We start from the raw sequence: 26,337 nt of genomic DNA, 5'->3' as shown, positions 1-26,337 counted from the left end.
CACCTTTAACAATGATATACAAAGTGGTATCTTTCTGGATCTCAGTTTATTCATCCAGAAAAGAAGAATAATTGAGTTCTAAGACCAACCAAAACTCCATAATTCTAAGATTTTTAACTACTAATATTTAATCAGTAGACTATGGAAATTGGCCATAAAAGTAATTATCATTCTTTTCTATAATCACTACAAAGATAAGAAAGCAATAAACCTTCTTGTGCTTTTTAACATTGTGATTAATTCTTACTCCAAGAAAAAAAATAACAAAATATATTCTAGGATATTAGGAATTGATATATTTTTTTTCTATAGATTACAAAAAAATTCCTAGGTGTACCGAGGAGCTCAAATTGGCACTCATGTAATGTTAAGATTTACTTTTTCCTAAATCCAAAGTAAATGCTTCAGAATTACAAAGAATAAGCATGACCTTAAAGAAGAAATATGAGAAAATACCTCTTCCAACTTTTTTACAGTGATAGAAATCCTCAGTGTGGAACAATGCATATATTATCAAACTTTTTTAGGGTTTTGACAGATTTTATTAATTTTTTTTCTCTTTTTCCTCTTTTTTTCTTTTTTAGAAAAAACATATCTTTGGCATATGGATTGAATTTCTCAAAGGGGAGGGGAGAGAGACTGGGGGAAATTTAAGCAAGGTAAAATTTTTTTCATTAAATTTATTTTTTGTTGTTGTTTAGACATTTTTCAGCCATGTCCAACTCTTCATGAGTCTGTTTGGGGTTTTCTTGGCAAAGATACTAGAATGGTTTGCCATTTCCTTCTCCAGCTTATTTTACAGATGAGGAAACTAAAGCAAACAAGGTTAAGTGGCTTGCCCTGGGATATACAGATAAGAAATGTCTAAGACCAGATTTAAACTTAGGAAATCTTCTTGCCTCCAAGTCCAGCACTCTAGGCACTGGGCCTCCTGGCTGCTCTAAAATTGATTTAGGCAATCTAAAAAGATGACAGTACAATACATTTAGGTAATATTTAAAAAGATATCAATAACATTTTTTTTAAAAAGGTTTATCTGCTTGAATTACTAATTACCTGTCTTAGAATCTCATCCAACAAGTTCATATTTGCTTCCTGAGCTTTTATTGTGTGAGAGAAGAATGCATAAGTCTTCCTGGGAATTAATTTTTCTTCTGGAGGTCTCTTAACTCCCACAATGAGGCAAGCCTCAGAAATATCTTCCTGAAGAATGCCACCAGCTTTGACATATTCCTGTGAAAAAAAAATGGGGGAAAATATATTTCTTTATTGAATGCAACTTTTTTCCTTAATCAGGTTTTATCATTGAAGCAGTAGAAATGTTAAGATTTATTGATTCAAGGGGATTAAAATAAGTGGGATAATAACTATTTCTTAGGTTGCTAGGTAAAGCAAGAAATAATGCTATATCCATAAATGTTCCTGCTGAGAGTAGTGCAAGGCAAAATGATATCCTTTTTAAAGTATTCAATTAGAGTCAGATTTTTTTGGAGTCACATTCTGACTCTAATACATAATAGATATGTGATCTTGGACAAATCATTTTACCTTCTGTGCCTCAGTGTTTAGCTTAGCTGTCAAATGTACTGCTATTCTACCTACTTCACCTAGTGTTAAGGAGGAAATATGCTTTATGTAAACTTCAGATGTGTAAATATGATCACTGTCATTGTTATGAACAATTAAATTGATTAACTGTGCAATTTAAGAAGGGCTTTCTGTGATTGCAACTTTAAGTCCATAAAAGCATGAAGACTGAGTCTCTCTCTTATGTGTATCAATATTATTGTGACACTTAGATATAGTAGTGAAAAGACACAAGGTAAAATATTTGCAGTTTTATTTAATACAAAGAAATAACTCTATATTGATCAAGATCTTATGGATTGAAGCTAGGAATCACTAGGTGGTTCAATGCTAGACCTGGAATCAGAAAATCTTACTTCTAACTGGAATTCAGACATGTAGTAGCTGTGTGATCCTGAAAATGTCATTTATAATTGCTATCTTCCTCAGTTTCCTCATCTGCAAAGTATGGATAATAATAATAATAGCACAATAACAACTTCTACAGTTGTTCTGAGAATGAAATGATATTTGCAAATCTTAAAGAGCTCTAAATATCACCTATTATTATTATGGTTTCTTCCTAGGAAAAGGAAGTTCATTGTCTGCAGCATATGTTTTGTGCTTATAGAATCATAAAACTTTAGAATGGGAAAGGGCCTCAATGACTATCTAACCTAACCCTCTCCATTTTAAGAATGAAAGATCTGAGGCTCATGGAGATTTTAAGCAATTTATTAGTATAGATAATTAGGAACTGTTTCACTTCTTCAAATATTTGCTATGGACCTATTAGGTGCAAGAAATTATGCTTAAGCAATGTGTGAGATATGAACCACAAAGTCCTATCGATCTCAAAAGGAACATAGACATAATTAATCCCAATTTTTTTTAATTTTGCAGATGAAGAAACTGAAGCCCAGAGAGGGAAAATTCTCACAGCTAATTAGTAGCAAAGCCATCTCACCCAGCACTCTTTTACTAGACTTGGCTCATTCTCCAAAGACGAATCAGACATGGTCCTCCTTTTAAGAATTTATAATATACTAGATTGAATATGACAGGTCATGTGAAGAAATGCTAGAATATGTGTCATCACATTAATCATGCCATAAGACTAATGTTTATTCTTTTAAAGAGAAACATTTTTTATTTTTTTTATTCTGAATAAAGATCTTAATTCTTGTCAACAATAGATCTGAGCATTTCTGCTTCTTTTTAGACTGAATTGTCTTCCTGTATGTGTGCTGAAAAGTCCATATCTCTCATTGACTGGGAAGCAGCAAAATTTGTGGTTTTTAAGTTTCAACAAATGTGTCCTTCCCAAGAGTAGCATTTTTTACTCTAAAATGTAGTTCCATTTTTATTATGGGAATTCAGAAAATAGAGAGTCATTGTAGTTAGGATGATCAGAAATTCCTTTATGAAGGAGGTGACATTTGAGTTGAAACACAAAGAACAAGTAAGCTTTTGAAAGGAAAAGATGGCTGGGGAGGGTAGCCCAAGCAGAAGGGAACAGTATACACAAAGGCCAAACACAAGATATACTTAGGAAAGGCAAATAATTCAATTTGTTGGAATGTAAAAGGAGTAAGATTGGAAAAGTAAGTTGGAATCGAATTGAATGTTCTAATTTTTTTTAGCTCATCAAGCAAGTAATGGTAATTTACTGAAGTTTTTATTCTTACCTGTCTGCTCAGGGATTTAGTTAGGCACAATAATCTGAGAAGTTTATGCAGAATGGATTGGAGAGGCAAAAACTTTGAACAATGAGATAGAGTAATCCATCACAATTTTGAAGGCCAGAAGGATATTAACAGTGGAAATGGAAAGAAAATTATAAACATAAAAGATATCCCAAAGCTTCGCATGTGATGCTACCTGGTATTTGGTAATTGCTGGTAAGTGCTTCTGTATCATCAGTTACTTGAAACCCAAGACTGTTTTATACTTTTTATTTCCTTGAATCAAATGTTTTATAAACACTCACATATTAGACCTCCATTTAAGTTTGCAAATATGTGTCATACACCATTAAGGAAACCAGGCAAGAAAGTGTGGATAGCTCAAAATGAATCCATACGCAGTACTCAAAAAGCACTTTCAAAAGGGAATGATGAATAAATTGTAAGCATCTATGTCACTTTTACTCAAGAACCTATAGCACCTTGCTATTGTGCTAAAAAGTAAGACTAGATAGTATGAAAAGAATAGTATTCTGACAAATTCTCATTAAAGCATGGACTCTAGTCAAAATCACATATAATTTTAAATAGAATGATATATAATTAAATTTACACAGAATTATAGCATATAATTTATGCCATGTATTATTGATAATTATATATAAAATGTTATATATACATATATTAAATATTGTTATAGATAATTCTATAATAACATATTAAATTTAAATAGAATAACATAATTTTAGATCTATTTTCAAGCTTTAAAGTGCTATATAAATACTAAATCTTATTATTATTAATTAAAGCAAGGAATACTTTCAGATTGTAGAAAGTATTATCATTTTTTAAATCAGTGTTTTACTCAGATTCCGTTAGTTCTTTCATCTGCACTTTTTTCAAAAGAAAATCATTTAATCTCCTTGAAGGCAGAGATTTTCATTTTTTCTGTATACCACTAGTCCCTAACATAGTGAATCATATAGAAAGTAACTGAAATTCTAAATATGTTCAGGAAGACACCTAGATTTCAGTCCTGCTTCTGACCTCACTAGCAGCAATGCCACAGGCAAGTCACTTAAACACTTTGAACCTCAATTTATCTCTAAAATAGAAATAATAACACTTGTGGTATGTTCTTGATAAAGAAGTTGTGATGATCAAATGAGATAATTTACAGGAGGCTTAGCACAAAATCAAAAGCACTAAACAATTGTGAGCTATCATTATAGTTATACTAATATTTACCTTATCATGAATGGCTCTTCGATTTGAAGGTTGAACAAGCACCTTATATCCCAAATTGGTGATCCCTTTAATGTGCTTTGGGGCTAAAGGTGCTCTCCTTTCCCACGCATTTACATCTTCTCGCCTGAGTGCCAGCACAGCCTTATGATGAAGGCGCTTTAAATGGATAATGCTCAACCTACATCTTCTGCTCCTGAGTACTCGAAACATCATGAAACTGGAGGAAACCTAATGATTGTAAATACATGAGCATAAAAGCAAACAGGAAAAAGCAGCTACTAATCAATTGTAATAACCTTTGAAATTAGCACTAAAATAAAACAATTTTATGATGAGAAATTTGATCAATATGTTGTTCAGTGGATTTAAACTGTCAGCGGAAACAGAACTCAGTCATTAAGTATTTATTAAGTGCCTTCAATATACCAAGTATTGAGTCTGGTAGTCAAGTCCCACAACCTAATGTACTCCTAAATATTTAATATAGGAGATAAATGTCCATCAAAGTAGAGGAATGTATTAGTGATATAATTAGCTTCCATTCACCAGTAACTGTTTTACCAAATAAATTTTGGATACTACTTTTCACAGTCAACATGAACTTATTAAATAAATTAATTAATTAAAAAAAAAAAACCAAACCTTAAACTTTTGTAGTTTAAAGTGGCATATCCAAAAGCAATTGCTTTAAACTGCTGGTTACAACATTAAGAAAACAAATAGCCATTAAACAGTTTCGATGAATTAAGGACAGGGCTTATAGAAAAAGATTAAGAAGAAGTAAAACAAAATAATCCACGATGTTAGCTATCTTAAGTACAATTAAAATTAATATCTGGAGACTCTGTCACAAGAATCAGTTCTAAAATCCCAAATCTAATCAGTTTATAATAAACCACAGATATCTTTGACTGCATTGGGAAGAGGAGGAGGGAGTAAGGACTGAGAACACTCAACTTAGATATGTAGATGAGTCAATATTGCATTTAAATGATTATATTTAAAACCAATGAAAACATTTCATCATATACATAATCATAGCAGCTTAAGATTTTACATAGGATGGACCCTTTAACATTTATAAAAGACAAAAAACTTTACAAGCTAATTTTCTTAGTTATATTAAATAACAAGTCAAAGTAGGTGAACTAAAATACAACATAAAGATAATAAGCCTGTATTATAATAAACAAGTTAAGACCCAGAGTTAAGAAAATGCTCCTCTTTCTTTATTCAGAAATGAAGCACTGTTGATATGAAATATTACATTATACTCTTAGGTGAGGTTGGTTTTGCTAAATTGCTTCCCTCCCTTTATTGTTTGTTCTTTCTGTTAAAAGGCATAATTTAATGGAGAAATGAACAGGAAGACATATCCAGAAGTCAATGGGATATAAACTAAAAGGCACCCATTAAAAAAAATAAGCTATTAAGTCAATATTTTTACATATAAAAACAATTAACATTTGTTTATAAATTTTTGATTTCCACATTGTACGCAGCAACAGCAATATTATACAAAGATTAGTTCTGATAGATGTGTCTCTTTCTAATAATGAGATGATTTAGGCCAGTTCCAATAATCTTGTGATGAAGAGAACCATGTACACCCCGAGAGAGAACTGTGGGAACTGAGTGTGGATCACAACATAACATTCTCACTCTTATTGTTGTTGTTTTCTTACTCATTTTCTTTCCTTTTTGATCTGATTTTTCTTGTACAGCAAGAGAATTATATAAATATGCTTACATATATTGGATTTAGCCTATATTTTAACATGTATAACATATATTGAATTGCTTGCCATCTAGAGGAGGGGATGGGGAAGGAGGGGAAAATTTAGAACATAGGGCTATGCAAGAGTTGATGTTAAAAAATTATCTGTGCATATGTTGTGAAAATAAAAAGCTTTAATAAAAAAGAAAAAGAAAACACACAAGTAAAAATTAAAAATAAATAAAACTTTGATTTCCAGATTGTTTCTCTTCCTCCCTCTCCACTCTCTATCCCCATGGAGAAAAAGCTCTCCATAATTAGCAAACTACTTCTTGGGGGATGGGGCAGGTAATGATACTGGTCAGCACTGGGCCTGTTTTCAAAATCCTACTATGATAGATTCTAGTACCAGCATTGGCCTTTTATTGGTATAGTCTTCAAGGATCCAGGAAAACTAAAATGTCCATATACAAGTAGAGTCAAGAGATCTCACTGCTATGCATATAACCCAAGGAGATCAAAACCCACCAAAGCATTTACAGCAACACTATCTGGTCTAGAAACCAGAAAAGGAATGAATGACCTTCAATAAAAAAGTGGCCCAAAAATGTGATTCTATGGAGTCTTACAAAAATGAATGTTGTATTGGGGGGGGAGGGGAGACTATTAAGAAAAAGAAGAAATAAGGAAAAAACGCATTGGCTTATAAACCAGAAAAACTAAATTCTAGGTTACATTTCCTTAACATATGGTCATAGACAAGTCCATGGTGAGAATCCAATGAGATAATGTAGTAAGCCCCTTACAGACATTAAAGTGCTATATAAATGTTAGTTGTTACCATCATCACCCAGCTTCTTCCCTTTTAAAATGAAGGGCCTGTAAGTCTGTTTATGATGACCAATTTCAAGCTCAGGGAGAATGATGAAACCCAATGTCTTTCTATTAGTAGGGAGTACTAGAGATACCAAATGTTGCATATGTTGCCAGTTATGGCAACTGTGTTAGTTGCTTTTGTTTAAATGTTTTAGTTTGTTGCAAGGAAGGGTTCCATAGGGATCTAAGGAAGGACAAACATATATTCAGAAGATTTTTTTTAAAAAAGGAATGATAAACATTTTGCTAAACGACTATGGTATAAAAACAAAAGGATATGAATGAAACTTTTAAAAAGAAAAATAAAAAAACAAAAAAAAATCATAGTTCATGAATGTGAAAAATTCAGAGAAGCATGAAAAGATGCAAACTTAAATAAGCAGACAATTTGAACAATGATTATAGCAATGTAAATGGAAAGACTGAGCACTGTATAGTTTTAATGATATAGTTTTAATGATCATGCTTAGCTATACACAAAAAGCTGAGAAAGTATAGTCATCTCTTTCCACATTCAGTGCTTAGAGTGTGGATGAGGTTCCCCACAATCCGGAAAATATTCATAAAAAGTTTTGGTTCCCTTTTTGTACCAGAGAAATCTGAATTGGTGTTAAAAGTTAAAATATGTTATTATACAATTCCTTATTTTTATATAGTTCTGAGTTTGTAAACTTTTTCTGCATTGTCTATTGGCCTTCACATATCATCCTCCACTCCACAATACTCCCCTAAAATTCCCATTTCACTTCTTATGCTAAGTTGTGATATATCAAAACTGCATTTGAGAAAGAAGTAATGTAGAAGGGAAAACTGTATATACTAATCTCTGTACAGAGATTGGGGACTAGGGTGTGGAATATTGCCTATTCTCTCAAAGAAGATTAAAATTTTAGTTGGTTTGCTGAACTGTTCCTATAGTTTTACATCTGTGTTATGACTCTGGGTAGGAGAAGACAAATTCACAAATAGAGATAAGTGTAAAACAAAATATACTAATAAAAAGAGGTAAGAGTTGCTAAGGATGGAGAAGCTGGGAAATCTGGTATTTTTTAATATGATGTGTATCTTTTTAAGTAGTCTATAGCAACTTAGAATAGATGCAAGCAGTCCTATATATTTCAGTAGCTGCTGAGGGCATTATGAAACTTTCTCCACAAACATCCTTTGCCCTCCCACTGCCACCCCCAACATCCCTCTCCTCCCCCCACCCCACCCCTTAGTGAAATATTAGACAGGGATCTCAGCTGAGACAGCAGAGGGAAAGGGTCCAATCCATATTCTTCTGTTAGAATTAACTCAGATTATCAAAGATAATTTTTCAAGAAATAGTATCAAAGTGTTGCTTTGACCACACACACCCCCCAAACAAAAACAAAAACAAAAACAAAAACACAACTTCAGGGCATTTTCTTGAAGAATTCCTAATACCAAATCAGGTTTACATGCCTAATAAAACACTGAGTCTGGAGAATTCGTCTCAAAGGAATAGCTTTAGTTGTATAGTAAACTCTTTTCCCTTTGTGAACAGTAAACTTTTGGAGAGTAGAGACTATTTTTGTTTTGTTTTGTTCATTCTTTATTTTTTTTTTCCAGAATAAGTACTTACCCCCTGTTTGTGGAATAAAGGAAATTAGTCTCTAAATGCCTCAGGAAACCACCTACACCTTAGGCTTTAGAAGCTAATCTGCAACCCGTGGAGTGCCTACTCCACCAGCCACCCTTCAGGCACAATCAGATAAAAACACCTAGGAATTGCAAAAAAATACATAAGAAAGCCTCAATATAATGCTTTCCCTTTTCTTTTGAATAGCATGAATCTCTACTATACTATTATTTATTTCTTCTTTAGTGCTCTCTTTTCAACGAGATCCATTCTCAGAGCTTGTCATATATGCTTATATATAAATTGCCCTGTGAAAAAAGTCCTTTATAGAGAAAGATGCATCTGAGATAGTGGAAAAAGTATTCACCCTGGGAATCAATTATGCTAAATATGGTGTTCAAATTCCAACTGCAGGACTGACATGGTCTCCAAAAAATCAATTTCCTCACCTACAAAATGGGAGGAGTGGTTTAGAAATAATCTAAACAACCTCTTATTTTATAGATGAGGAGGCAATTGAGATGTGAAAGTTTTACCCACTGAAAAGACAGTAGTCAAAAGCCTCTCAAATCATCCAGCTTCCCTACCCCACTCCCAATTCCACCCCACTCATAAAGCATGGTGATGACCAGGAACTTGTCTAAATCATATCAACATTCCAAGACTTGCTAAGACTGGTTTTGAAAATGTTAGGTTTTGCCTTACCTTTTTAGTGTATGGTATGACTTTTTTTTTTTTTTTTTTTTCCTTCTCAAGGGATGGGTTCTGTTTTGTGAACAAATACTCTGATATACCCACCAAAAAAAAATGAGCCTGGGATTCTTTCAATACTTTTTAGGCATAGGTTTAAATATATATGGGGGGGAATGGAATACTTGCATAATTAATCAATTTTAAAGTGCCTCTGACTATTTTATCTCATTTGTAGATCTTGCTATACACGGTTTGTCAGCTATAATTTATTAAGCCTGTGTCAAGCATTGTACTAAGTACTGGAGATACAAGAAGAGAGAGAGAGAGAGAGGAGAGAGAAGAGAGAAAGAGAGAGAGAGAGAGAGAGAGAGAGAGAGAGAGAGAGAGAGAGAGAGAGAGAGAGAGAGAGAGAGAGAGAGAGAGAGAGAGAGAGAGAGAGAGAAAGTTAAAAAAAAAAAAAAAAAAAAAAAAAAAAAAAGGCAATCCATGACTTCACAGGGAGCTTACAACTTAGGGAGAAGACAGCATGCAAACAACTTATATATAATATAAATGTATATATGTAATAAATCCGGAGTAATCTCAAAAGGAAGACTAACATTATGGAGGTCTAGGTAAGGCTTCTTACAAAAGGTAGGTTTTGCTTAAGACTTAAAGGAAACAAGAGTAACCAGGAGGCAGAAATGAGAAAGGTGCAAGTTGCAGGTGTGGGGGATAGTCAGTGAAAGTTCAAGGAGTACTAGTAAGGCAGCAGTCCTCTGATAACTGCCACTGCTTTAGTACAGGTCCTCCACCTTACACCTGTATTATTCCAGTAGCCTCATAGAGGGTCTTTCTCCTCAAATCTCTCTTCACTCCAATCCATTCTCCATTTAGTCCCTAAAGTGATTTTCTTAAAATATAGGTCTAATCATATCGTCTCCTATTCAATAAACTCCACTAGCTTCCTATTGTGTCCAGGAGTAAATTTAAAAATGTTCTATTTTGACATTTAAATTTTTCATAACATCCCTCATAGATTTCCAGTCTTCCCAGACCTGATTCTCCAACATGCATTCCTTAATTCAGTGACACTAATCTTTCTGGCTATTCCAGGAACAAAAAAGTTCATCTCTTGGCTCCAGGCATTGCCTCTGGCTGTCCCCTCAGCCTAGAATGCTCTCCTTTCTCCACTTTAACTTTCTGGCTTCCTTTAAATCCCAAGTAAAATCTCACCTACAGGAAGTCTTCCCTTTAATTTCAGTGTTAGTGTCTGTTAATTAGGTCCTATTTATCCCACATATAGCTTGCTTGCTTTGTCTATATTTGCATGTTGTCTCCCCACTTAGATTGTAAATTCCTAAAAATCAAGCTCAGTCTGAGATTTAGAGAATTGTCTACAGAGCTGAGAGATTTAATGGCCTGTCTGTAACTGTATTGCCAATATATTTCAGAGGCAGGATTTGAATTCTGGCATTCCTAGCTTTGTATCTTCAGAGCTTAGTGTGTGCCTGGCATAAAGATAGTATTTCATAACTGTTGGATTGGCATAGAAGGATAGCAAGGAAATTAGAGAGTTTGTGGAATGAAATGTAGGCAGACTGGAAAGATAGGAGGGTTATGATGGGCTTTCCAACCAAAGAGAGGAGTTAATAAATGATTCTAGAGACAATGGAAATCCACTGGAGTTTACTATAGAGTCTGGAGTTAATGTAGCCAGATTTTACCTCTAGGAAGATGAATTTGACAGCTGGATGGAGGATGGATTAAAAATGTGGATAGATTTTAAGAAGTAAGACCAACTAGCAGGCTATTGCAATAGTCAAAAATGAAGCAATGAGGGCCTGTACCAGGGTGGTTGCAGTGTCAGAAGCAAAAGGGTGTTTTATAAGAGAAATGCTACTCAAGATCTATGATGACAATAAACTATTTTATATTCTTAATGCATTGATCCTTCCAAGGATCTTTCACAAGCTTCAGTGGTTCCAAATTAACCTGAAATATAAGATGCAATTTGTGATTTGATATTTAAACTCTTTGCAATCTATTTCAAACATATTCTTTCCAGGCTAATTTCACAACCCTAGCATTCTACATTCTAACCAAATTGGCCTTTGTGCTGTCCCTCCACAGGACATTCCATCTCCCATTTTCATTTTTTTTTCAACATGATGTTCCTAAGCTTGAAACATTCTCTTTTCAAGGCTCAGTTCAAGTGATATCTCTTAATGAGCATTTTCTTGACTGTCCTCCCCCATTTCTTATTATTTTCCACTTTAAAACTGAACCTCACAACTTATTGTAATAGTTATATATCTATCTGTACAAATAAACACATATTATATAGTACCCCCTCCAGATAACAAAAATTAGAGGATTTAAAAGTCTAAAGAGCTTGTTTTTCCTTCCATTCCATTAGTTTAGAGAGAGTGGGGACTTCCTCAAAGAAGCCTATGTGGTTAGGTAAAACAGATGGGGAAAGGAAAATAATTGCTCAACATCTGCACTGCTAGGAGACCCTTCCAAACTCCTGAGAATTCTAGGGCCAGAGATCAGACCAGAGGTGCTAGGAAATCTTAGCAGAGATGATCAAGAAGAGTGACTTGGCCAGTGTGAGGGGCAAGTAGGGAGGGAAAGAGAGGGACAAGGGGAATTGAGAAAATTCATTACCTTTCCCCAAAGACATATCTATTTGTTGTCTCTTATTGAGATCTAGTTAAAGCAGCCAGAATGTAGAAGCTTTCTACTTTCGGTTTCTGTGCTATTTAAAATGTTATTATATGGCCAGCTGCCATTAATTCATTATCTACAAACATAGCCAATAGGAATGAGAAAGGCAAGTATAACCCAATGAGAAGAGATTCTGAATTTCCTCAGCCTTTGGCTGAGAAAGGGCCAATGTAGATCTGCTTCTCTGAGATTTAGAGATTTGTCTATAGAATTGAGAGGTTTAATGGCCTGTCCATAGTTACATTACCAATACATTTCAGAGGCAGGATTTGAATTCTGGCATTCCTAGCTTTAAGCTTTTGCTAGAAAATTGTCTGGTATTCTAGATTCTTCAAAAATATTTGTTTAATTGATACATATTCTTACTGTCTGTGCCATCACCCACATTAACTCCTGAAGTAAATTTTGGTCCCCCAAATCTCAATTATTCTCCAGTTTCATCAAGATTCTACAGAAATTCCTCGCAAATTTGAATCTGAACTATAATAATATATCATTTTATGATTGATTGGATATGGGAGGTGAGAGAGAGTGAAGAGTTGAATATGAAACCTAGGTTTTGAACCTGGATGACTGTGGAGGAGGATAATAGCCTCAACGGTATAGTGAAGTTAATGAGGGGAGGATTTTTTGAGAGGGAGATGAGTGCAATTTTGGACATCTTAAATGCAAGATGCATTAAATGCAAAATCCAGTTCAATATGCCTAATAATTAATTGTAGATGGAAGGTTGAATGTGGTGATAGATACTAGAACTGGATAAGTAGATCTGAAAATCATCAGTAGGAATGATAACTGAACCTATTAGAGCAGATGTCATTACAAAGGAAATCACATAGAGGAAGAAAAAAATATGGCCCAAGAAAAAACCCCATGCAACACACACAGCAAGCAGACTTTATCTGAATAAAGATCTAGTGAAATAGAAAGAAGAAAGATCAAATAGCTAGAGGAATACTAGGAGAGAGTAGTAGCATCACTAAAACCTGGAGAGCATCAGAGAGAAAAGGGTGATCAAAAGTATCAGGGCCAGCCTAGAAGTCAAAGAAGGGGACTGAGAAAAGTCCATGAGTTTGAGTAACATTGGAATCACTGATAGAATTAGAAAGAACAGTTTCAGTAGAACCACAAGATTGGAAACCTGTCTGTAGTTAAGAAAAGAGTAAGAAGAAAGGAAGTGAAAGAACCTACCATAGATAGTTTTCTCAAAGAGTTTAGTTATCAAAGGGGGGAAACATAACTGATGATAACTATTGTGGGTTTTTTGAGGCTGGGGGAGACATGAACTTAGTTGTGGACAAAAAGCAGCCAGCAGACAGGGAGAGACTGAAAATATTTGAAAGAATGGGGATGATAGAGAGAACAATCTGCCAGAGAAGATGGGATGGAATGAGATAATTTGTACATCATGAGGGCTTTGCCTTGGCAAGAAGAAAGGCTACATCATTATGTGACATGGTAGTGAAGGGAGAGATAATGGCAGATATCATTTGCATGATTTGAGATGAAGAGGAGAAAAGACAGAACTTTTAGCAAATGGTCTCAATTTTCCCCAGTAAAATATGAGGCAAAATTCTCAGTTAGAGTGTAGGATAGGTGAGCCATCCATGAGGTAGGGATAAAAAGGTCTCTATCAGTTCCAAATGCATGCTCTAATAAGAAACTCCTGGGACTGATATGTGGATGAGATAGAAAGCTCTACAAAAGTTGATTCCATCTGTCTCTGATCAGAGATGGATAACTTCAAAGTAGAAGGACATTCCTGTGTAAGGAGCAAAGAGAAGGGAGTTAACATGCAGTCCAGTTTGTTTCTCTCCCTCTGCAAGGAGGTTTATAGTGCCATCTTTTGTTCCTCTCCCCATCTCATCCATAGTCTTGGAAATAGCTGAACAAACTATGGTAAAGAATGTAATAGAATATTCCTATAGTGTAAGAAAGAATGGATATGAAGAACGGAGAAAAAAAATGTGATTTACAAGAACTGTTTCAGGGTAATGATAACAAAACACAGGAAAACCACATCTGTAATGGCTGCAACAATGTAAACAAGAAGCAATAACAGACAACTAAATGCTGGTGTCATTATAATGAATAAGGTTTGACCAAGGGAGGACATGAAAATACACTTCCTTTTTTTCATTGCAAAGATGAGAAACTATAGGTAGAGTATATTGCATATACTTTTTTGTGTTGATTGTTTTTCTAAACTTTATATTTTTGTGAGGAAGAAGGGAATAATGAGTAAGGGAAAAGAGAGAGGATAGGTTCAGAAATGTATGTAATATAAACACAAAAGACATCATTGTTAATACTTCAGAAAAAAAGAGAAATAAAATTATGCAAAATGCCTTCACTATCCAGAATAGAACTCTGGGTGGTTTCATTTTAGCAAAAGATGACAATAACAGTTGGAAAATTTCTCAGTCAGAATGAAATTACTCAGCTCATAGTACCAACTGCCCAAGGAGTAACCCTGCACCTGAAAGAAGTGTCCTCAAATGAACTAGGGAAATACTATTACAAACTTAATTCAGTCCAAGTAACATTTGTTAACCACCAGCTACATGCAAACTTAATTCAGTCTCACTAACATTTGTTAACCACCAGCTACATGCAAACTTAATTCAGTCCCACTAACATTTGTTAACCACCAGCTACATGCAAAGAACTGTGCATTAAAAAAAAAAAAAAACTAGAAATGAAAAGTTTCTGCCCTCAAAGGAATTAAATTCTAATGCAGATATATAATCTTAGTTTGAAATAAATTTGAAGGTCATCTATTCATGATTCTTCATTTTATAGAAAATGGAACTCAGAGAGGCTAACTAATTTATCCAAGACCATCCAGAGAGTAAGTGGTAAAGTTAGATATTGAATCCATTCTTTGATTCTGTACCATACAAATATGTGAATTTAAGATAACACAAAACAGTTCATTGCGCTAAGAACCAGGATCAGGATCATTTATATAGGAAATGGAACCCTGAAAGACCTTAAAGATTCTGAAAAGGAGTGAATTCCAAGTAAAATAGATAGGAGATAAATGCTGAGTGAGTTGGGTGAACACAATGAGCTAGTTCTGCAGGTAAACCGCATGTGAGGAGAGGGATTGCTAGGGCAAGTTTTAAAAGGTAATTTTGAGCCATACTGTGGAAAGCCTTCAATGTCAGGTTAAGAAGTTTGTATTTTGCTTTGACCTCTTTGCAATATGAAGTGATTGAGGAGGATTGACTTCTAAAATTCCTCCCAGGTCTAAATTCATGATCCTATGAACTCTAGAGGCAATAAAGAATTCAGGAAGTTTGGGAGCAAAGGAGTGTGGCAAGTTTCCAATTGTGCTTCCGTAGGATTTGTTCCGCAGCTTTGTGAAGCATGGATGGGGAAAGGGGGGGGGGGGGGAGGAACGGGGGAGAGAGATCAATTCAATTAATTTCCAATTTATCCTGGTAAAATAAAAAGGTTAAAAAAAACCGTTAGGAACAGAGCACCCGAAACCCTTAAAAGCCATTCGGCCCTAATAAGAAAGTTTTGACCTCATCCTAGCATAGATGATATAATTCTGTTCATCCGATAGGGAATTTATTTTCTCCCTCTTTTCATCTATGGCCTGGGTCTGGGCATAGGACAGACCTGGAAAGGAAAGGGAAGTGAAGCGCGGAGGGGGGGGCGGGGGGAGAGAAAATAAGAGAGAACAGGGACCAGATTTCCTCCCCTGCCTCGGAAAAGAATGGATGAATCCAAAATAGGCAGAATGTTCCCGATTAGAAGTTAAAGCAAAAAAAGGCAAGAAGAGAGACATTGTCACGGGTGCCCTACAAGAAACAAAAGAAATAAAATAACCAAGACATGGATGGAGGAAGGGCACTCACTAGCCTTCCCGGTGTCTCTCCTACAGTGCCTATTCTCTCCCCCTCTTTGTCTCTCTCTGTCTCTCTCTCTCTCTCTCACAGACACACACACACACACACACACACACACACACACACACACACACACACACACACACACACAATATTCGAAGTAGAGAACAGGCCACGTGAGATCGACACATCTCCCCTATTCTCCGATTACTTCCTTCTCTCTGGATAAAATGAAAAAGATACCATGAACTGGGGGCTAAAATAGGGCAGACTGGGAGTAGCCACTCTTAAACTTTTCAGCTCCCTCTCCCAGAGCTGCAGTTGGAACATTCATCTTGAGGTTCAGAGCGCATCTCCAAGGCCGACCCCGTCCTCATCCCCATCCCGTCCACGTTTCAGGGACCATCTCTTCCTTACCTTGTTCTGGGAACTTCGAGGCTTCGGGGCGTGCACTGGGATCCCCCGCGGTAGTTTCCAATCTCTGCCGTGAAAGCTTGGAATTCAAAGAAACAAATTGGGGGGGGGGGGGAGGGAAAGGGATAAGAGGAGATGTTTGCTGAACTTTTGTGGGACGCCACGCCTCTTGCTCCCACGACCAATCGACTCTCACAGTAAGGGAACAACCTTCTTCCTCCACCAATTGGAGGCACTGCCAGGTATTATGTCATACCCTCCCGGTTTCTGGATCTGTGACCAGCGGGCTTTGCTCCCAGGGTCGCTGTTCTTAGGGGACACAGCTCGTATTGATCAGATTTGTTACAGTCCCTGGCACAGTGAAACAAGACTCTGGGAATGACGTTAGTAGAAATGAACTAAAAAACGCAGTCCCCAGTAACTTGACGAAAATGTACGCATATTTGCATAAATATTACTCTTCACTGTCAATTCCAAAAGTTTGTTCCGTGACCATTACCTTCAATATGCTACTGGCGCAAGAGAGTTCCTAGTGTTTAGAGAAGCCACATGCTGTCGGAGTTAGGACCCTGAAATGGCAGAGAGAAGGCCTTGATTCCTGACCTGGGATTGTTCATGTCAGCTGTTTGAGAAAATCATGACTTACCTGAAACTCAACTCAAAATACAAATGCCACTGAACCTTCATTTTAAGATCCCTTCTAGATCTGTGATTCTATGCATATGCCCAAGGGAAAATGAATTGTATGAACACCAGCTTATATCCCAGGTATCCTTTGTGACTAGACAAAGAGTTAGATAACAGCAGATGGGAAAGTGAAGTTTGGTAGGGCCTAGTAAAACTAACTTAGTTTTTATGTTACCTGTTGTTTTTTATTGTTGTTGTTATGCAATGTCACCAACCTCACTCTATCCTCCAGAGCCATCTGAGTTTAGTAGCCAGATATAGACCAGGATGACTAGAGATGGCCCTGGCTGCAGTGGGAGATCTTGACTTTTTTAAGTTAAGGTCTTTAACAGTTTGACTGAGGCAAAGCCCATTCCGTGTTTAAGGCTAAGTAAGAAATGAGGCAAAAAGTAGCCTCTATCTAATATCTTATCTGGGGAAAAAAAATCCAATATGGAAGGGGCTAACTCTCAGAATAGAAACAATTCCAATTTATATTCACTCTGAATCAATCAGGGCCCAAACAATGATCAACTGGGACCTATTTTTGGCTAATCAATGAGAGCCAGAGTTATCGGAAATTAAGCCAGTAAATCCTAAGATACATTGGGGAGCTTTAGCATTTAAAAAAAGAAAAAGAAAAACTACATTCCTTTGGGAATGTAGGATACCCACAAGTAAGAATATGATATTTTATGTGGACAGAAGAGGAGAAAAGAAAGAGAAAGAAAGGAAGGAAGGAAGGAAGGAAGGAAGGAAGGAAGGAAGGAAGGAAGGAAGGAAGGAAGGAAGGAAGGAAGGAAGGAAGGAAGGAAGGAAGGAAGGAAGGAAGGAAGGAAGGAAGGAAGGAAGGAAGGAAGGAAGGAAGGAAGGAAGGAAGGAAGGAAGGAAGGATAAAAGGAGCACAAGCTGCGTTGCCAAGTAACCAGTTCCATCCAGATCCCCAGTGGGACAGTTCTACCCACAGAGGCTGTTGTTTGTCCTTTCTTGAAAAGGACCATGATATCAGGGAGGTGATGCCATGAAATGCAAGTGAATTGGATTTAAGTAAGGGTTGACTGTGCAAAGATATAGATTAGGCCCGTAGGAGATAGCCCTGGATGCAGTGGGAGACCTTCTTAAACTATCTATTGTTACAATGTAGAATGTAGTCAGTCAACAACTATTTATGAAGTGCTTTGGGTTGCCAGAACAAGTGATACAAACATAGAAAAGAACATGTTGCTTCTTCATTTTCTAATAAAGGAGATACCAAACAAATCATTACTTAATTTATAAAATATACACAAATGTAAATGGGAGACAATCTCTGGAGAAAAGTTCTTCTAGTGGGAAGAGATCAGGAAAAGATAGAATTTTAGCCATCTTAAAGAAAGTCACACCTTGAGCTATTACCTCTAGTAAAGACTCCTCTAAACTGTCTGTCTCCCTGAATATTCTCCTGAGTTCCAGACCAGCCTTTTGATTTGCAGGATAGACATCTATGTCCCTCTGATACCTTAAACTCAACATATTAATAATCAAATTCAATCATTATCTTTCCCTAAAAACACTCTCCTTTTTATGTTTTCCATACTGCTGTGAAAGTTCTTCAAGTCACCCAGATTTGACATCTCAGGTATCTTTTACCACCTTTACTTCATGGAGTAATCTTCCAAACACAAGTTTGAAATTGCTACCTCAGAACTATTGGTGAGTTAGTACAAACTGATGTGACCCTCCTATTTCTAGCCTGCTCCAAGACCTTGATTATCTTCTCACTATCTGCCTTACTACCCAACATTGCCTTTACCAATTCCCTTTCCAAGTCTTCAATATATCTTTTAGGAAACCTTACTTAATGGTACAACTGCTTGTGATTTCTTTATCCTTACATCTTTTAGGACATTTTTGCATCCCCTCTGAATTCATTGAGCTTCCATTTTTTAAAGTTTGTTTACTTATATTTGTATTTTTCCTTCCCTATTAGACTTCAAGCTCTTTGAAATCAGGAATATGCTCTTATGTTTCTTTGCATTAATCATCAGTGCCTAGCACACAGAATTCCTTGCACAGAAAAAGGATGGAATTTGAGTCAGAAGACTTATCTTCCTTTATCTTTTATGAAGAACATTGCTTGCTCTAATAATTTTGCAAATATTTTCAATTTTTGTTCTTTTTGTCATTATCCTTTATTCACTTTGAGATTCCTCTGCTTATTTGGACATCTTGCCTAGCTTTTTCAGATTAGTTTTACCTTCTACTGTTTTCCGCTGCTTTATGAGATGTTACTACTCATAATCTCTCCTATTATCCTTGTTCACAAGATTTTATAAAAGAGTTTATATTCTAAACTCATATTACCTTTGGCAGCCATGGCTCTTTGACATGTAAATCAAAAGTATGCTAATTAAGATTCCTTCTGGGTTCTTTAGATTTCCTCCTCATAATTTACATTGAATTAATTTCAGGATGAAATTATTATGGTTATTGGTGTAATTTCAGTTGACTATTTCCCTTTAAAACATTCAATAGTTTGTTTAAATAATTCTGGATTAGAAACAACCAGGTGGCTCAGTGGATAGAGCACCAACCTTGAAGTGAGGAGGACTTGAGTTCAAATGTGGCCTCAGACAATTAACACTTCCTAGCTATGTGACTTAACTCCAATCACCTCAGCAAAAATATAATAATAATAATTCCAGATTAAAACTTAATTATATATTACATATTTTCTTCATTGTTATTATTTCTTCTTAGATCTTAGATTTTAGCTTTAACAAATAAATAATCTGACTATAGACAGCTAGCTCAGGGATAATTTCTATATCCAAAATACATCTTTCTCTGCTAAAATGTGGTCAATTTCATTATTTGTAAATTGTTTGGTACCTTTTTCATCCTTTGTCATTGCTTTTGACCCATAAGGTTCAATTATTTTCATAGTGGTCTTTTTGCAAATACAGATCTCTGTCTCTGTCTCTGTCTCTGTCTCTGTCTCTGTCTCTCTCATTCTCTCTCTCTCTCTCTCTCTCTCTCTCTCTCTCTCTCTCTCTCTCTCTCTCTCTCTCTCTCTCTCTCTCTCTCTCTCTCTCTCTCTCTCTCTCTCTCTCTCTCTCTCTCTCCCCCTCCTCTCCCACCAATACAGATTATTCTTAGAGACTCTCTGGGACACTGACAGATTAAGTTATTTGCCCAATGTCGCATAGCTATTTAGAATCTCTAAACCTGGAGTCTGGAACACCTGAATTCAATTCTAATCCCAGACATTTACCAGTTGTGTGATCATGGTCAAGCCAATTAACTTTCTTCTACCTCAGTTGCCTCATTTATAAAAAAATGTTTTTTTAAAAGAAGGATTTGAGTTGGTAAAAATGGGAAAAGAATGGATTCCAAGCAAGATGAATGTCTTGTAAGAATTAATTTAAATGAAAAGAACAAAACTGAGGACCACTAGTCATATTGTCTGGCTAAAATATAGAGAAAACATTGAATTAAAGCTGAAAGGTAGTTTGAATCAAGATTATTAAAGATAAAATTCCATGCTGATGAGATTCTATCTTATCCTTTAGATGAAGATTATTTGGGAAGCTGTATGAAGTTGGGGCCCAGAAATCAATTAGGAAACTATTTTTAAAAACCTAAACAAGAAGCATAAGGTCCTGAGCTAGTGTGATTATCATCTTATTAGAGGAGGAAGGAAAAATTCAAAAATAGAATTGAGAAGACTTATCATTTTATTAGATGATGAAGAAAAGTAGGTAATCCAGACTCAAGTGTGTTGTGTGACTGGAAAAATACCATCACTAGAAAAAGGGAAGTTGGGAGGAGGGCAGGTTTTGGGGAAAAGTTGATGAGCTCAGTATTGGTTATTTCAAATTTCTGATGGGGGAGACCAGTAATCTGACAGCTTAACTCTCTATCATATAATTAGCTGATTGGAATCACTTAGAAAATGTCTACTTATGCTTAAGACACTTCAAAACATTCCTCTTAGATATCATCACAAAGGTCCCAGAAAGCAGACTTCCAAGGTTCTCCACATTTAAAGGTGTCATCCCCAGGTACTTTACCAACCTGATAGATGTACATTAGGTGGACTATTATAATATTTCCTAGTAAGGCTTCCTTTCTTCAAGACTCTTCCCTATCCAATCTCTCCTCAATAAAGTTGTCAAAGTTATTTTCATATTAAACTGTTTTTAGTCTAACTATTTCACTTTCAAAATGTACCAGTAAATCCCTTTTGCCTGTGGGATAAAATGTAAGCTACTTGGTATGACATTTAAAGATCGTTATAAGCTGGGCTTCATCATATCTTTCCAGATTTATTATACATTTCTTACCTTACTTATATTTACATTTTTATTTTATAAATTTGTTATTTGATTACATAGATATAACGTGTATATACAGAGAGAGAAAGTGTGTGTGTGTGTGTGTGTGTGTGTGTGTGTGTAACGCCAACAAGCAATAGACACTGTGGGTCTTATATTTCTTTACCTTTTATTCAATTATGTGACTGTAAAAATCTGGCATGTTATAGAAAATTGTGGAAGACTGCCTTCCTAAATAAGAAGTCTGCTTAGGATCTAAGGGAGGAGGTGGAGGAATAAGAATGTAAGAATGGTTGATAGTGAAAGTATTCAACTTGCTTTTTTCCCATCTCTCTCTGAAAGGAAGCAATCTTCCAGGCTTAAAAAGACTACAAGGAAATTATAAGATTCAATAACTCTTTAACTCCTCCAGGATTACATATATAAAATCCTGTTTGTTATTCGAAACCCTTTGTTGTTTATCTCCCATCCCCCTCCCACCTTTCCAGTCTTCTTACACATTACTACCATTCTTGCTTCTTATCTTCTTCCACAGATATACAGTTTCACCCAGTGACACTAGCCTTCTGACTATTCCAAAAACAAGAATCTCCTTTTCTTAGCTCTAGGCATTTTTTATGGCTTTCTCCCAGACCTGGAATGTTTCCCCTCCACACTTCTACTTACTCATGTCCCTGGTTTCCTTTAAGTCTCACCCTCTACAGGAAGCCATTCCTAACTCATCTTCATTCTAATACCTTGTCTCTGTTCATTGTGTCCATTTATCCTGTACATCACTTTTTTGGACACAGCTGTTTACTTGTTGCCTCTTCCATTAGACTGTAAGCATTTTGAGGTTAAGAACTATCTCTTACTTTTATTTTCTCTTTATGGCTCAGTATGGTGCCTGACATATATTGAGCACTTAATAAATGCTTATTGATTGAATAAAATGAATAATCCAGATAAGTGAATAGAATTGTATGCAGTCATTGTTCTCATACTGTACTCATATAATACTGTACTCATTGTATTCAGGTTACAAGTTCCTGGTGAGTCATATAATAATCTTCTAGAAAAAAAATTGCAAACTTGGTTGTACAATGTGTTCAATTTGTATCTTATTCTGGTCTCTATCAACAACCTCCCATCTGCAGTAACTATCATAAATTTATGTGTGGCCAATAGAAAGCAACAATAGCAGGGAGTAAGACTGCAAAAGAAAACCTAGAAGTCATGTGCACATCTTTCCAAAAATCAAAGGACAGTGATTTACAAACTGTGTCATATATTAACCAAAAATCACATTCTGAATATATGAGTTAAATCAGGGGAATTCTAGACTTTGCTGTCAGGGTCTTATAGTTCTATGATATGTAAAACTCAGAAAAACTTCAGACTTCCATGGTACAACCAAAAAACCATGTGATGCTGATAACTTTGAGATGACTTGGATGTGTTAACTTTAAAGTTTTGTTGAAAGTTCTAAAATGGATGCAGATATGTTAAGGGACTGATCACAATATGGCACAGATCAAAGTTAGTCTATCTCCCACCACACCCCTATAAAAATGAGACTCCAAATTCCTATCTTCCAAATATTCACCAGTATTGATGATCTTTAAGAAAAAATAAAGAACAAAGAAAGGCATTAGGATTGTTTTCTTGAGATAGACAACTATTGTCTTGGAGGTAAGCAATGTTTTTTTTTGTTTTTTGTTTTTTGTTTTTTGTTTTTTTTAGAAAGGAGATGAAGGGGAATTTTACAAACTAGAGGCTAGTTAGTATCAGAGATTAGTTAGTATCAGTTCTCTGAAAGATAAAACATTGAAAGACTTAAATCAAATCATTAAAAGGAAGCATTTTGAACAATTAGATGGGAAATGACAATCTGGTAAAACTACCAAACCAAAGGGAAGAATAAAAAATAAGAAGACTTTGGTTTCCCGGAAACTGCCTGGTGGGTCATGGGAATAACGCCGCCGGATCACTAGTCGGAATCGTTTATGGTCAGAACTACTATGGTATCTGATCGTCTTTGAACCTCCGACTTTCGTTCTTGATTAATGAAAACATTCTTGGCAAATGCTTTCGCTCTGGTCCATCTTGTGCTGGTCCAAGAATTTCACCTCTAGCGGCACAATATGAATGCCCCCCGGCCGTCCCTCTTAATCATGGCCCCAGTTCCCAGGAGGAGAAGGAGAAGGAGAAGAAGAAGGAGAAGAAGAAGGAAAAGAAGAATAAGGAGAAGAAGAAGGAGAAGGAAAAGGAAAAGAAGAAGAAGGAGAAGAAGAAGGAGGAGGAGGAGGAGGAAAAGGAGGAGGAGGAGGAGGAGAAAGAGGAGGAGGAGGAGCTGAAATTATGAAGCATGGCTCTCCTATATCTCATGTGAGCTCCAAACTCTGTACAATAATGAACAAATGACAGCTGTCATCTCTAAAGATACTCCAAGAATATCACTTTAGCCCTGTGTCATTCAACTTTTTAAAAATCAATAAATTGGATGAAGTTATAAAAAGTATGTTAATTAAACTTGTGGAGGGAGCAATAATAAACTGGTAGAAAGAATTAGTAGTCAAGAAGTTTTTGACAGGCCACAATTATACATTAAAATTAATAAGATAAAATATGAGAGGAAAAAGTTTCTTATTTTTATTAAAAATATAAAGGAGGCCCCAAAATCAACCAAAAGGGAATGCATAGTTAGAAAATTTAATATGACAAAGAAAACCCCAAAAGGTACAATGAATATGAATATCTACAAGAAAGATGTTGTAGACCTTCATATTGATGTTTAGTTATTTCAGCCACATCCAACATTTCATGACCTCATTTGAAGTTTTCTTGACAAAGATACAAGAGTGGTTTTTCATATTCTTCTCCAACTTGTGTCATAGATTATGAAACTAAGGAAAACAGGGTTAAATGATTTGCTCACTGTCATAGAACTAATAAGTGTTTGAAGCCAGATTTGATCTCAGAAATAGTTTTCCTGACTCCAAACCCTAGAATCTATCCATTATACCACCTACCTGCCTGACTTAATTTTAGTTGTAGTTTTTTTTTTTTTTTTTTTTGCCCACTTTTGAACCCATTATTAACTATGAGGGATTTTTGTTTGTTTCTTTCAAAAAGTAGCTATTAGTGTAGTAGCAATGGAAACTCATAAGAATATCAGCATGGTGTAAGGAATCCTACTGAGAAAGGATTGTTTAAGTAAGTCTCAGCTATGTCTTTTGTGTAACTTCTTTTTGCTGAAAACGTGAAAATGTGCTTGCAGTTATCTGATAGAATTCCAGAAAAGCATAAAGGAAGGCCATCCTTTCTTGTGCATTAATAAATGAGTATCTTTTGTTGCAGGCCATGTTTAACCCAGACACTTGACCAGTTCTTTAAATAAACACAGTTTTCCTAAGGGAATGAACAAATATTCTTCTTTGTGGGCCTCTTATGATGGAGCATCCTATACCTAGGAGACGGCTATGTCTCAAAAGTCATATATCAAATGAAAATATTTAGCATAGCTTTCTTTGTTCTCAGTCTATAAAAACCCCTTAGTGGAAAGGGACTTTGAGGATTTGGGTTAAGAAGTTTTATACAAAATTGCCTAGCAATGGCTCCCACTCAAGACTCTGAATAATTATGACCATGAATCCTCCCATTCAAGGAAGGGAGACATTGGTGCTTCCTCAGAGTGGTGATGATGTATGTAGTATATTATTTGTTTGTTATAATAGCTACTGTGTTTGTTAATTGTGTATTACTTTTGTGCTATGAATTTCCTCTTCTCTTAAGTCTTATTTAAATCAAGGTTTTACGCAGTAATAAACTTGAACCCACTCTCTTTAAACCTACGCCTGTTGAATGTGAATTCCGAACCTAGATTAATTTTACCATGGTGATATGAAAAGAACATTAGAACAAATTAGAGAAGTTACCCCAAATATTCAAAGGGATCATTTGTGTGCAATCTGTGAGAGAGCATTCTGAACTTATATTGGTCTGATCAGCCATAGTGGGACATACTAAAACTCTATTCTAACATAGTGATGTCAGTCTGGTCCTCTTTGAATATAAATATAACCAATCATGTGATTGGTTAGTTGTCACTAACCAATCACATGATCTTGGACAAGTCATTGCTCTAAGATTTAGTTTACTTATTTGTAAAGTGTGAATAAAACGTTATTTTACTATACAGTTATTAAGTAAAAAGACATTTTATAAACCTTAAAATACTACATAAATGTTATTATTTTGAAGGTAAGGGATCATAGCAGGAAAGATAGTGACTGAGTATATGCATGAGTGATCTTCCTAATAGACAACTCTAATCATTTTACTCCCTTGTTTAAAAGAAATAAAAAACCATCTCTCAATAATGCCTCATTATTTACTAAAATGAAGTTCAAGCTTCTTAGTCTGATTTTTAAGACCTTCTATATTCAATCCAGCCCTACTTTATCCAACTCTTCAGACCATTATTTTGTCAAACTGGAAAAAATTGTTTTTCAAATGTATGTGGATTGTATATAATACTCAATATGTAATCCCTCTGAATGCTCATTCTCCTTACTGTGGAGACAAGAAAGCTATGGAGATCAGGAAAGTATTTATATAAAAGCTGTACCTTGAGCTAAATCTTGAGGAAAAGAAGAGTTTAAAATGGGTGTTGAAGAAGGAGTGCATTCTTGGCCCAAGGTACAGCTAGATTAAGAAGCAGAGGAGGGAGATGGAATATAATGTGGAGAAACAGTAAGTAGTCCAGTTTCATTATATTCCAATTAGTAGTGCTTGGCCACAGGACATAATTATCATAAGCATCTTTTAATTTAGTTCTTTTACCTTTGTCTTTTCAACTACAAAATAATTACTAATGAACTCAACAAATATTGTTTTGAGTGAAGTTTTAATTTGGGACCAGTTTTCCCTTTCCAACCATCTCCCTGAAATCTAGGCTAAATATATTTAAGGAATTCCAATTAATTTTTCATATTCAGGTAAA

The 26,337-nt window shown here is 35.5% G+C and overlaps 1 protein-coding gene across 2 annotated transcripts in view; it reads right to left on the bottom strand.

Moving 5' to 3' along the window:
* The window catches only part of AASS (aminoadipate-semialdehyde synthase), a 75,696-nt gene extending 59,212 nt beyond the window's left edge, over nt 1–16,484 (bottom strand). The window contains exons 1-4 of one of the 2 annotated variants that reach the window (XM_074268130.1): nt 16,375–16,471; nt 8,699–8,837; nt 4,500–4,727; nt 1,057–1,233 (exon numbers count right to left, since the gene is read on the bottom strand). In XM_074268130.1, the coding sequence (XP_074124231.1) occupies nt 1,057–1,233; nt 4,500–4,712 (390 nt within the window). In that variant the 5' untranslated portion in view covers nt 4,713–4,727; nt 8,699–8,837; nt 16,375–16,471. Of the gene's footprint in view, nt 1–1,056; nt 1,234–4,499; nt 4,728–8,698; nt 8,838–16,374 lie in introns of both variants that reach the window. The other variant, XM_074268129.1, reaches the window with a different exon arrangement.
* Nucleotides 16,485–26,337: the final 9,853 nt, after the last annotated feature.

Source organism: Sminthopsis crassicaudata, chromosome 5, assembly GCF_048593235.1.
Source record: "Sminthopsis crassicaudata isolate SCR6 chromosome 5, ASM4859323v1, whole genome shotgun sequence".
Classification (NCBI taxonomy): domain Eukaryota; kingdom Metazoa; phylum Chordata; class Mammalia; order Dasyuromorphia; family Dasyuridae; genus Sminthopsis; species Sminthopsis crassicaudata.
This window is presented reverse-complemented; position numbering and strand designations above follow the sequence as displayed.